We start from the raw sequence: 14,158 nt of genomic DNA, 5'->3' as shown, positions 1-14,158 counted from the left end.
TTTAAGTTTCTGGAGCAGATTTGTTTCCAAATTTTGATCAAAGTTGTATGGATGATGCTTTTAGTATGTTTCATTGTACCAGTCAGGTTTCAGATGCTGCATTTTCAGCCAATATGAATGCTTTGCAGAAGAGTGACCAGGTTTATGTTTTTGGAACAAAGTTTTTGGAGCAGTATAATGTTTCAGTAGTAAGGCTCATTCGAAAATAACCATAAGCACTATGATGCCTAAACTTGCATGGATGATGCCTCTAGGGATGTTTTTGGATTTTAATAAATAAATTTTTAACCCATTATTTTATAATAATATGATATGGGGCAAAAAAAAAAATGCATAAACTAGTACCTGTCCTTGGAATGTTGGATCTGACCTACATTTTCTGGATGAGTGAACAGGTTTAAGTTAAGGAGTAGGTCCATTCCCAAGTACTATAAATCCTATCCAGACAAAAACAATACTGTAAACCAACTATTATTTGTGTCATCTAATTTATTTGTGATCCGTCAGTTTGAAATCAATCCGCAGCAATTAATAAATACAAAGCAAACTTAATGGTTCGTGGCAATTAATATTCGCAAATTAAAGTACGCCGCGAAACTCGCGGATATTTCTAGCACGCAAATAAAAGTTGGTTTACCCTACATGTATTGCATAGATGTTGCACTTCACTGGGATGCACACTATCAAAACATTTGTTTAGAGTGAAACTTCGCAACATTTATAGATGACATTTCTCAAGGAGAACTTTGTTATCTTTGATTACCTACATATGTGTTTAAACTTATAACTTTCAGACATAAAAACTTGTTGCTTTTGGATGACACTGGTTAAGTTTTGCAACTCAGTCCATCTACTTTGTCATAAAATATACAAGGTCAATATTGAACAAACAGCCATTTTATTTAAAATATTTTTGTGGTGAATTCAAATATTTCAACATGCTACCCATTAAATGACAAATAAATGTTTTAAAAAACAACACTCCAGAAATGGGATTCAATCTTCTTTAAGAGTATATACTGTGATTCTTGAAAACCTGAAAGAAAAAAAAAGATATATGTGAGGAACTACATGTACATGTATGTATCTGAAGCCTTGGTATAATATTCTTTCTTTTAAATTTAGAATTGTTACAAAGTTAAAAAAAATCAATTTCAGGAAAGAATACTTGGTACGAGATATCCCTCATGAGAATTGTAAGTGAGATTTAATTGAAACGCTACTGAAGAATAATTTTTGTTGGGGTATAATTTTCATTATCATCATGGTATGAAGATGAATTCCAGAGATTCATGTCCACCAGGAAATGTTAAAGTTTTCATACTACAATATCATGTAAATCTTTATAAAGTAATATTTTATCCTCAAACAACAAAAATTTGACTCCAAGAAAAGGTGATTTTACAGTATTAAACAAGAGGCCCATGGGCCACAATGCTCACCTGAATAGCTTTAGCCCTGCTGTTCTTCACCTGTCCCCCCCCCCCCCCCCCTGTAGTACCTATTGTGGCCCTGCCCTTTGAGCTCAGGTGAGCTAAAAAGGAACTATTAGCAATTTGAAATATCTTCATAATATTTAATTGTCTAATATGCATAGTTCCACATTTTTTTTCAATGTAACAAAAATTTGATACTTATAAAAAGACAATATTTACCTGGCTTTTAAACAATTTGACGACACAGAGTGGTGTAGATTGTTGACGTTTATGGCGGCTTATGTCTGGCACCTGAAACCTTTCTAAAGTAATTTCACCACCAGATGAATCCGAGGTAAACTCAACTTGCTACAAATAAATTTCAACATGTATCTCTTCAAGATCCTGAACACTGATTAAAAATGACCTTGGGTTAAGATGCTTATTTGCATCCTTGCCAAGTTGGGCATGTTTTTATAAAAAAATATAATTTTCACAAATCCTTCAACTCTTTATGCATGCACCCATACATACTGCAGATTCCTTATTTTACACGAGTACCTAATATTACGAAATGGCCCAAGGGCGTCAAAAATTAATTATGCGAATGGGTGATTTATCTAGATATTTTACATATATTAAAGCACCATAAAAATAAAAGTGTGTAATTTTACTTCGTGAGTGGTGCCTCTCCCGTAATTACGTAATAATTTATTCCTCATGTATATTTAGTAATCTGCAGTATATACATGTACTATCCTTACTTGAGCCAAGACAAGTTTAAAGTGTAAAATAGTATGCTCTTACATACTGCAGTTTGTACACATATTCAGTCTGTATACTTGTTTTTTAACAACTTACCACCTCCAATAACCCGTACCCCCCCCCCCTCCCCCCCCCCCCCCCAAACCAATATTTTTTCCTTAAACCACAAAAGTCATATATTCTCCAGAAGTCATCATAATTTTGTTATTCAATCAAAATTGAAAATGATCATTTTTCCCCCTTCTTCGTAGCTGATTGATGTGTATCAAAATAAACAAACACAAAATAGCAGTTTATCTTTAAAAAATTCCGAAAGGCAGAATAACTCATTCAATATTATATAAATACTCCATGTAGTTGAGTGTAACATTGAAAATTTTCACCCCTCGAATACCATTTCAATCTGTGTTTTTTAACAAATGTTTCTCGACGGACCAGATTCAACTAATTTACATGAAAGTATAATATAAATAAATATTATCAAGAGTGGAACACTAAAACAAGAATTATGGTTTTTAAGCTAGTTGTCACCCTTGCCAGTGCCCATAACAATTTTTGATATACATGTACTTTCCTCTACCGGCCCTTTGATTCAACAAACAAACTGTTAAATTTTCATCATGTATCTTCAAAGACCTTGAATTAAAATTCATATTTTTAAACCAACGTCCTTATATGGTACACAAACTGAAAAACAGATATGATCATACATATAGTAATGCTTAAATCACTTTTTATTTATGAGAACTTTTTTTTTTTTTTTTTTTTGCGTAATTACGTGAGACTGTCTGCTCACAAAAATCTTGTTCTCATGTTTAATTTTTTTAAGCATAGCTTATACACAGCAATAACAAGAATTCATGAAAATTTTGTCCCGCTTAAAAGTACCAAATACCTATCTCGCGAAAATAAGATCTCATGAAAATTTGGTGATCTGCAGTACTCTTTGCATTATTTTGTACATTAATAAGTTGTTAGTTTTACCTGCTGGTTGTCATTTTCAATGTCTGAGAACCTGTCAATGTCTGACACAGACAACTCCGTATCACTCAGCTCTTCCATTGTCATCATACGTATATCTCCCTCTGTCAAAAAAAGGAAGGAAAAATTGTAAAAATAACCAAAACAATGTTCAGAAATTAAATTGCCTGAAATTGTTGAAATGTTATTTTCACCTATTAATATATCTGATGAACTAGTACGAGGAATGTGCCACTCTAATTTCTGGATATTTTTAATGGAAATACCTGTATATTGTTTGAAGGATTATGGTGGCTCGCTCAACACATCAAAACTTTTTTTAAAAATAGATCTTTTAATATCTCTTTCGAAATATGATTTTTGCGATTCAGGCATTGAGACTGATAAAAGCTCTTCATTATTTTAAGGATTTTTTTTTTTTAAAATTTTTTCACAGAAAATTGAAAAATTGTTTTGCTTGCCAATGAAAGATTTTGGCACTAAAAATTTGATTCAGAATCAGGTAGTCTTTTATTTTATTTTAGAAAAAATTATTTATGAAAAGCAGTATTTGTTAATATTTTTAAATCAATATATAAAATCTTCAAGAAGAATTTCACTTCAAGAAAAGAATTACATGTATATTTCATTGAATAAATTTTATAAATATGTTTATTAAATAATATTATATAAATATGCTTATTTTGAACTGTACATAAATTGGGAAATTATCTATTACAGTAAATAAACAGATCAGAATTTTGAAATTTCGAGTTCTTACTAGTCCTTATGAGTTAATTTTCTCACCTGTCATGTCAATATCCACATCTTTATCCCTATGACACCTGAAATATACCCCAATCACTTGTTACAAATGTAGTTTCAAAGTCAATAAATAAGAGCAGAACAGATCTGAAATTCTTGACTTGGAAGACATGCACAATAATCTAAGACTATTAGGTGTTAACCTTGTTTCTGTTTTGTTGTTCACATCCTCTGAAGGTGACACACATGTAATTACAATACAATCTGAAGACCTCTCAGAAGGTAGTGTCCTCCCAGATGACTGCTCCTCAGGAGTCACTGAGGACATTTCCTCCGAGGACAAAGCAGTATTCAGATCCTCACATATCTGACCCTCGTGAAAACATGAAGATTTGGAACGTTCAGAAGTTATCACAGTTGAATCTGGAGATTTCTGGCATGTTGTTTTTGTCATTTTTCTTTGTGTAAAATTTTCAGTGCGGAGACCTCTACCTGAGGTAACATTTAAAAGCGTTTGCTCAACAGATTTATTATACAAACTATTCCTAGATTTTTCAAGTTCATTTCCTTCTGATAAAATGAAAGTAAAATTTTCAATTCCTGAGCAATTTTTGTCTCTACATGAAGTACAATGATTATTTCGATTTCTAGAACAGTTAATCGCTACAATATTTCCATCCTCTACACTGCATCTGAAAAACAGAATCACATACACGTAACATTTTCAATCATAATAAGCCTCTGACAAAACATTTTGTATGACCAAAGGTCTTGCATGTACCCGGTACATGTAGATCTACTGGTTTGGAATTATTAAAAATGGGTTCCTAGAACTTATTAATATTTTGTTTAAAATCATGTTAGCAAGTCCCTTCTTTGCTATTATAACTTAAAACTTCTTTACATTATTTTAAATATAGGATACATCATATCCTTGATAATAAATGAAAAATCCTTAAAAAATTGTTTGGAATTGCCATCTGGGGGGTTCAGAACTTATTTTTTTTCAAAATTGATATTAAATTTAGAACTGTTGATACAAAACACATTATTTTCAGATTTTTGTAAAAATTATCTTTCAACAACCAAGAACTCTGTTTTTGCTTAGACCTGACACTAATTGTGTTTTGGTGGTGAATGTGATAACAGCCCAAGAACTGATTAAATTAAAAAAATCTTCGTATCTAAAGTAAGTCAAATTTTTTTCAGCTAGAGTCATTTCAATGAGACAGGAGGCAATTCCAAACAAACAACAATTTTATTTTAGCCCAACTTCTTGAATCTAGATTATTAAGTCTCATGCTCTTTTAAAAATATGCCATGATAAAATAAAATCTGAAATAATGACCTTGACCTTTAAATCTTGCTTTTGAAATTGATACTTATCATCCTTCATGCAATAATCACTCAATCAGTAAAAACTCACAATTGATCAATGTAATCCTGATATCATTTTGAAATAAAAGTTACATGCAAATGTCATGGTGTCCTTGACCTTTGGCCTTGAGAAACATCATATGATTTGCTTCCCAACTTGTGAACTAGATACTTGATAAAATAACGCATTCAAGACTTTGCAACTGCATTGTTGAAAGCCTAGGCATCAAACGTAAAATATATAATATCCCACGACTTTGCAAAAGGGGTATAAAAATGGAAGAGATTTTTCAACATTTACCAATACAACAAAATCATTTTATGGAGTGAAAGCTGATACACAGAACTAAGCCTTTTAATTTACTCTACATCTCTCTACCATTTTTTAATTAGTTCAAACAAAATTTTTAGTACAAGAAGCATTTTGAAATGATTTAATGGATTCAATGCATTTAATATTTTAATAAACAGTAAAAACCATCACTGACATAAAATTTGATTTGTAGTATAGTGTATCTTGCATAAGGTTTTCATCAAATTAAACAAAAACTGTTGGATGAGTACCATTTTAAAATAAACAATGTATTCTATATATATTTTTATGGCTTTAAACAAAAAAAATCTTGTAAACAACATGTACTTGTATAAATTAACCAGTCATACTAATGCAACAACGTTAAGGCCATGAAATGTAAAAATCTGTTTCCAGTTCCATTCAAGGATTCAAGTTGGTCAAGCATGCCCAAAATATAATATTTTTATATACATGTAGTTTTTTTTATATAGCTTTTTCAGCCCAAAAGTCTTATACCAGTATCTTTTTATCAAAGCAGGGTTCAACACTGATGGTAACCTGCTAGCACCGGACAACTGAAAATTGAGGTTGTGTTACTAAACAAGTCATCAAGCTTGTCCTGTGGGGCTACTGAAATTTAACTCAAAGCAATTGTTAAGATAACAGGCTTGTCCCTAAGAATAAAATAGCAGGGGACATTAAAAAAGTAAAAGAGGGTCTGGGGTTCCTCACTTAAGAGGGGGATGAGGGGGAATACTAGAGTAACCAAGGGATTACATCAACATGGTTTGGGAAATTTCCGGGTCTTAGAGACAACCCTGGATAAATATATGTAAAAAAAAAAAAAAAAAGGTACAAATTCTGATTTTATTAGCGAGGTTTAAGAAATAGAACTTTTCAGATAAGTCTGTCAACTTTTTTATTGCCCAGTGTTGTTTTGGTCCGGTCTATCAATAATCTATATCACCTAAGTGTTTGAAACTCCAATGTAAAAACAGAGGATACAAGCAATGCAATTACATAGACAATGAATTAACCTTGAAAAGAGTGGTTTACAAAATAAAATGTGGAATCTTTCAAAAGAAAAAAATGTCTTTTTACTTACATTTATAAAGTGACATAATTTTGTGCTAAAATAGAGCCAGAATGCAGAATTTGGCATCCTTAATTTTCATAATTTTCCAGGGGAGGCTGTCCATAACCCCACCAGCAGGAGGGGGAAGCCCCCCCCCCCCCCTTCCTCGTTGCTCCACAACTAGGTATTATGTTGTTGTCCTTTAATAACTACATGTAATTCATGAACAAGAATTAAAATTGCTAGCACTGCGGGCTACTATGCTTTTAAAGTTACATTGTAAGTGCTGAACCCTGCCAAGCTGACAATTTTTTAATGGATTTTTCAGTAAATGCAATATTAACTAAGAAAACTTACTAGCAAGTTCTTCACAATTTTGAAGAAGTGACATTTGAGGTGTAAGAAAAGCCTTAACAGTGGATATGGAATAAACTTTCAAATAGGAATATTGACAGGAAACAAATAATTTACATTTCTTGACAAGAAATTTTGTGTGAAAATCACCTTCTTGGTGATAAAGAAAATGTATTGGGGACCTGTACCCGGTCTTGGGTATTGGAGGGATCCACCATTGTGAGGAATTCCAGAAGGTCATCAGAGGTCAAAATGGACTTGTCCTGGATAATGTCCATTAACATCTGGATTTCTGGAGAGTGCTGGCAGTCTTTCAAGATGTCAGGATTTTCTAATATCTTAAAGATAAATTTTTATTTTAGTCTTTTGCTTGCACAGATCAACCAAAAATAAAAACAGCCTGCAAATTACATGTAGTACTGAACTTATTTAACAGTTTTAGTATAGTCAGACCTCTTTATCTTTAACTCAATGGGGTCAAGAAAAACTTAGAGATATCCAACAATTCAAGATACTGAGGTTATCATAATACATGATGAAAAAATGTTTGGGACTTCCAATTCACTTTGACATATCCATGGATGTTGAAGATACTGAAGGTCAACCATATTTCTTTTGTTATTATATAGTTGCTCTATTATTAAATGCAAAATAAAAGAAGATCTAACCAAGAAAAGTAACATTTATGAAAGAATTTTGAAGAGTCCCTACATGATCAAAGTTATCCATTTAGAAATCTTGAAGGGGGAGGGTTGTATAGAACATTTTTACTTTACCTGCGATAACATAGGCTCAGGAAAATAACTCTGAATCTTGTCCACAAACCATTTACACATTTTCTGCAAGGCTTCGTGGAATTCTTTTCCATACTCTTCTGAGTACTCCTCACGGAAGTAAGCCTCAGCTCGTCTGCTGTTGGCAAGTAGAGGGAGGTAAAATTTCCGGAAGTTCGTGTGAACCATGTGTAGGCGAGACAATTGCTGAGGACACTAATAGAAAAAAAATGATTTAATTAATACAATACATGTATCTAAGAAAGAAAAAAACAGAACAAACAAAATATATTGGTAATGGGTATCTTGTTATGGTAGGCCTACTCATGGTCTACGAAAAACTTTTGCAGAAGTACAAAGCCAAGAACTTCTCATGAATAATTCCTCCTGGTTCATTTTTGTCAGTTTACTATTTAAGGTTGTTCCTAAAGAAGACAAAGCTTTTTGAAAAAAAACTATACTTGCTATATTTAGAATGTAAAAGCCTGCACCATTTTTTAAAATGCATTTTTGATAGGGATGTCTTTATAAAATTATGTTTCTATTTGATTTAATACTGTACTTTTACTTGTAACACAGCATAAGTTTTATACCAGCTAGGAGTATAATAAGTACCCCCTTTTTCTAAAAGTCAGGAGTGCGTAATAGGATGAATGCAATATTTGGAAGTCCATGGAGATTCACTGTTTACTGTACTGTATTGTGCAAATGTACAAACCACTCCTGGGAATTCTGGCTTCCTGCGGGGGAAGTATTTCATAAGCTTTGTCAGGCAGTCCTTGTCTTTATTTTTCAGCATTTGTAGCAAAATCTATGGGAAAAAAATTCAGGAATCATCACTGTCTATTTTGCACATACAATCAAACCTCATTATCTCGAACTCAATGGGACCAAGAACATACTTCGAGATATTCGAGGATTCAAGATATCCAGGCTAAAAACTTAAGGAATAAGTGTTTTGGACTTCAAAATCACTTTGACATGTTCATGGTATTTGAGATATCAGTGTTCGAGATTCCAAAGTTCAACTGTATATTATACCCATGTTATTTATGCACATGAAAATATTATTGTGAATTTATTTTAAATTCCAATGCTTCCTTACAGAATTAACTCAATTTTTTTTTAAAATCATTCAATGACAGTCATCATAAACAATTATCAGAATTTGATTTTCTTTTGATTTCATGTGAGTCTAGAAGAAAAGTCGAACATGATACACAAAGTGGAAACACAGGCTTTACCAGTACTCACCTGCATTTTTAGGCCTACAACTAGTTTAGAATAGAGTTTAAACACAACTGCCTCGGGACAAGACATATAAATGAAGTCCATAAGATCTACTGCAAGCTCTAATTTGATTGGATCTGACAGGAAATTGTGGACAATGTCATGTAATGTACTGCTAGCCAACTGGACGTCAGATAATCCCAGTGCAGACAACTGTCCATCAAATCGGGTCAACACAGCTAGATAAAAGTATTAAAATATCATATACAGTGGATAGCTTTACAGGATGTCATTCAATGTTAAGCCTTTAAAAATTTAAGATGTCTCCAGTACTAAATAATCTTCTTAGACTAGTTTCTCTTACCTAGCTTGAAAACCATATCATAAATTTGCAATTCCTTGAGTTATAGATCACTGTTTCAAGTTAACTCCCTGGTCCTATAAATGTTAGATTCAGAATCCTAAAACTCTGACAGTGCACATCAAAAACGTGTTTTTCCCCCTTTTCTAAAGATGCTAGTAATATTTTTCAGGTTTTCTCAGTTAAATATTGAGATTGTATTCAAAAATAGTAATTTTTTTTAATTTCTAAATCGGTATCCTTCAACTTCTCCCTTTGACCTAAAAATTACAGATTTACTGCTCAGTGCTGTATAGATACTTTTTGATAGATGCAATTTTAGTAAGAGTTATTTCCCATTGGTCACCATACTGGAGGTCAACAAGTCCAGATTCCTTCATTATTCAACCAATTTAATCTTGTGGTACTGGGCAAAGGGGGAAAATTAACAAAGAATTTCTTATAAATATGTTTACAAAAGCTTTCTTTAATTCATAATTATAATATTTTAGAGATGTCTGCCCTTATATTTCTGCTATACATGTTTAAAATTGGTTTCTCAAAGAGGAAAGTTCACTAGTTTGACCTTCATGATGGTGGCCAAAGGAAATAAATTGAAGGGAAAATAAGTCATACAAAAACTATCTATTTTGCAGACACCCAAAATGTCCCCTTCCACATATGTACAGTTCATCTATATTAAAATTTCTTGAAAGAAAACCAGAATTATCAAACATCCAGAAATTAATTTTGATGATATATGTACAAAAGGATTTATGGGGAAAAAAAATCAGAATAAATGACTGTGAAAAAAAATCAGAATAAATGACTGTATTTCATAATTTATTTATTAATTTGCAGATAATTTACCTTTCCTTATGTACTATAGATTCTGATAATTTTCACAATAATTCAAACATTTTCTTTGAACATTTTCATAATAAATTAATCCATTATTGTACATCCACTAAAGAATCAGTGTAACTACAGAATTTGAACTTTGCGAACAACATTTAGACATGTTAAGTGAACACATACTCTAAATTTAATTCATCAATAAATTATATGTAATATGGTTTGGGCCATGGATATCGACCTGGATAGCAAAGAAAGTAGAGCCCCTGATTAGTGATACAGGGGTTGCAGGTTTTGATTCCTGGACCAGCCATACATTTTCCCCTTCCCCATTACAGATATGGTGCTGTGACTAGGATAAATTATGTAACAGGAAAGGAAAACATGTATGGCTGGACCAGGAATCGACCTGGGACCTCTGCATCACTAGTCAGGCCAATATCCAGAGTTGTGGAAAACTTGAGATAGCCTGTCATTCGGACTGGCAAGAAGACAAAATAAGCCAATCTGAAGTGATTCTAGCCAGTCCCAAACCGTAAGTCGCCAAAATACAAGGAAAAAAAAATACATAAAATTTATTTACACATCTTTTTACTTCATAATAATATAACACTTACTAATTCAGCATAGTATACGTAATTTCGTTGAAACATTTATGCATTGGGGAATTTATATCAACCTAGAAAATGTATCTGAGAAATTTGAAGAAATTCTGTTTGTCGATAATAAACACATCAACATGATCAATGAAAAACCGCTTGCCCCCACTGTGTTTGAATTCTTCCTGTCGAGATTTTTCATATTTAGCTTTGTCTTCATCTGTCACTTTATGTTTTTTTACCTGGTTTGTCATATAAAGAAAAAGTATTGCACAATGGCACTTTATATTTTCTATGGTAATTTGGCTGGAAAGTGTGCCAATGATGACAGGAAAAACAAAACTTAACGAAAAAAGGGGCCATTCATTTGGACCGACATTGATGGCGTTTTTACCAGTCAAATGCATTTTTAATTGGTTTTGCCGGCATCACCAGCAGTTTTCCACAACTCTGAATATTCATGGCCAAAACCATTACATTTGCATCAGAACCACAATGTTATACAAATCACAAGCATTAAAATGTGCCATCTTGATCTTCAACATTAATTTTCAAACTAAAAATAGCACATTATGATTATGTCTATAAACAATGCATGTGGATCAGCTTGCAGTAGAAATAAACAAAGTTCTAGAAAATAATCTTGATTTTTACCATAACCTTTTCTTTATTATGTATAAAACAGTTGCGATGAAAAAAACTAGAGCAAGAAATATCAGAAATTTGTCTGTTAGTTGTCTACGATTGTATTTTGACAGCAATTTTTGTGAAGTTCCTATATGAGCTCCCATATTCTTGAATTCCTCCATTGTATCCGTTACTGTATTAGAACTCTTTATCAATGTCCCTTTCGTAGCCTCACTCTGACTCAGTTGCTCTGTCAATTTCTTGTTGATGCCATATAAACTCTCCGTAATTGCTGTTGCTTGTTTGACTAAGCTTTCTTTATTTCGTCCCCTCTGTCTTGCGCCTGAACCTCTAGACGTCATCAACTTTTCAGTATTTGCTTTCTCCATGGCAAATTTGGCTGTTAAGTTGGACTGCCTAAGAGAGGTGATGATGTTTGACAATCTATCTTTGTGGTTTTCCACATCTCGCATGATAACTTGCCGGTCTTCCTCCAGATCTGCTTCGATTCCAAAAACCTCCAAGTCCTCAATTTTCTTCTGAAGTTTTCCAATTTTCAGCCTTGCATCTTTGTTCAGATCCTCTAAAATGTCTTCTGTCAAAGCACATTCACGAATGTCCTGGATAAGAGCTTTTATCTCTAAATCAAGCTTCACAATTTCTTGAAGACAAGACCTCACTTCGGAATCTTCGGCAGCCATTTTCGTTGATATGTCAATGTTATACCAATAAAAACTCTAATTTAAAATTCACAAATAAAGAAAGAAAGATGTTTGAGTTAGAGTTGTTGATTTAAACATGAAATACAGTACCCTCTGTCACTGTTTTTAGCTGGTTCCTCACAGAGTATTCTAAAATCCACTTTATTTCTTCCATGCTTTATCTGAAATAGGAATTATGAAATAAATTACTCTTATTCTCATTTTAATGATAAATAATATATTTTTACTACAAACATACACATAGTTTGCTTTATATCTATGAAACAAGCTACAAATACAATACACGTTCAACAGATGTTCAAATGATTGACGCCGGTTCGTAGGGACACAGAGGCTTGCTCCCGGCGTGTAATAATTATTTATTTTAAAAAAATCATATACGTTATTAACGTATATGATTTTTTTAAAATAAATAATTATTACAAGCCGGGAGCAAGACACAGGGACAACAGAAGAGCCCATATCATTCCACTCGGCCGAATGCATTTCATTCAACTCGATATCGTTATGAGACAAAAAAAAAAAAAAAAACTCATAATCAATTGGTTTAAATATTTGGTCGTTTAAGTAAGATGTTTCACCTTTCATATATCCAATCTGAATGATTGTAATCAAGTACAGCTCATTCAAGCTCGCATTTCTCCAGCTCTTTCTCCACGCAAGCACTGAGGATAAGTCTAAAAACCTCGATTTGAATAACACACTTGTGTGTTGAGAATTTGAGAATATGTATATATATATCAAAATATACAATATGGTAAGCTATTAAACAGTAAATTTGGTTAACAAACAAAAGTTGCTATAATATACTTCATTTTATTTTTATTTTGTTTTAAAAACTTTATTTTTTTCCGCAACGAGTTGGGACTACGATCCCGATCAATAACAATTCAATATATATTTCATTTTCCCAAATATGGCAATATAATCATTAAAATATCTGTCAGAGCACAAACGTAACATAACGGTTATCTGTGACAGAAAAAAGATTGTTCTGAATGATGCACATTAAAACCAAACAGACACATTCTAGCCTTTTCATTATCATACATTTTAGATTTAACGCGCACTACGTACACGTGTGTCAACTCACAAGCAGTATAAGAGTTATAAAAAAAAAAGAGTTCTCAAACAGACTCACGTATAAAATAGTTCTTTAAAAAGTTGGCAATTTTTCCTCTTGTACAAAATGTTTTTTAAATATGAATTTGTGGTTATTAATATTATCATTACTGATATATGAAATGTGGAGATAACGAACAGTATATAATCAAGTTAAAAAGTTTTTTTTAATGTAAGTACATATGTTGGAATTATGTCGCCAATTAACAAACGCAGAAGACAAGTGGGAAAATTGGGCAAAAAGAAAAAAAAGAGGGAGAGAACATAGAAAAAAATTTCACTAGGGATGTGTAAGCCATGCAATGATAAAACTTTGTGTCTTTTTCAAAAGTTTATTAATTTCCCGTGATCGTATAGAATTTTAGTTATAAGTCCTGGATATTCATCAGAATAGACTAACACACTTGTTATGACAAAAGTTTTTAAGATTAGTCCTAAATATTCAAGAAGAACTGAGAACGAGAACCCTAAAGTAATAAAAGAAAAGTCCAAAAGATAAGTGGCAAAAGTAGATTCAAAACATGCCGTTTACCTTCAAACAGGGTATTTTATGCCCAGAGTCGAGGGTGTTTATGGTCCCGGTGTCGTATGATGAGACTTACCCCGAAAGGCTGGCTATAAAGTGAGACACCCCCCCCCCCCCGGAAGACTGGCTATATAGGGAGGCTTCTCCAGCCAGTCTTCTGGGGAGAAGTCTCACTATATAGCCATTCCCCCCCCCCCTTCATAGCGAGATTTCACCCTCAAATATAGTTTCCGGAATAATATTTTTTTAAATTGTAAAACAATGTTTTTATGCTAAATTTTCAGTGTTTGAAAAAAAAGTTGAAAACGACACACGGTCATGCAATCTAATCACTGAATATTTTTAAGTAAAAAAAAAT

The 14,158-nt window shown here is 32.6% G+C and overlaps 1 protein-coding gene across 2 annotated transcripts; it reads right to left on the bottom strand.

The window, feature by feature from the left end:
- Window positions 1-881: 881 nt before the first annotated feature.
- On the bottom strand, window positions 882-13,379 carry LOC133205437 (uncharacterized). 2 transcript variants are annotated; one of them, XM_061341257.1, is made up of 11 exons: window positions 13,294-13,379; window positions 12,243-12,313; window positions 9,034-9,248; window positions 8,498-8,590; window positions 7,783-7,995; window positions 7,157-7,344; window positions 4,109-4,597; window positions 3,948-3,985; window positions 3,165-3,265; window positions 1,656-1,784; window positions 882-1,036 (listed from the first exon to the last, which is right to left on the bottom strand). In XM_061341257.1, the coding sequence occupies exons 2-11, from the start codon at window positions 12,304-12,306 to the stop codon at window positions 1,007-1,009; spliced, it is 1,560 nt and encodes a 519-aa protein (XP_061197241.1). In that variant the 5' UTR covers window positions 12,307-12,313; window positions 13,294-13,379; the 3' UTR covers window positions 882-1,006. The 2 variants fall into 2 exon arrangements, with proteins under 2 accessions (XP_061197241.1, XP_061197240.1); XM_061341256.1 differs by lacking the exon at window positions 13,294-13,379 and adding an exon at window positions 12,734-12,809.
- Window positions 13,380-14,158: the final 779 nt, after the last annotated feature.

The sequence above is a fragment of the Saccostrea echinata genome, unplaced genomic scaffold, assembly GCF_033153115.1.
Source record: "Saccostrea echinata isolate AGI-Se365-2 ecotype Australia unplaced genomic scaffold, CSIRO_AGI_Sech_v1 ptg000054l, whole genome shotgun sequence".
Classification (NCBI taxonomy): Eukaryota; Metazoa; Mollusca; class Bivalvia; order Ostreida; family Ostreidae; genus Saccostrea; species Saccostrea echinata.
This window is presented reverse-complemented; position numbering and strand designations above follow the sequence as displayed.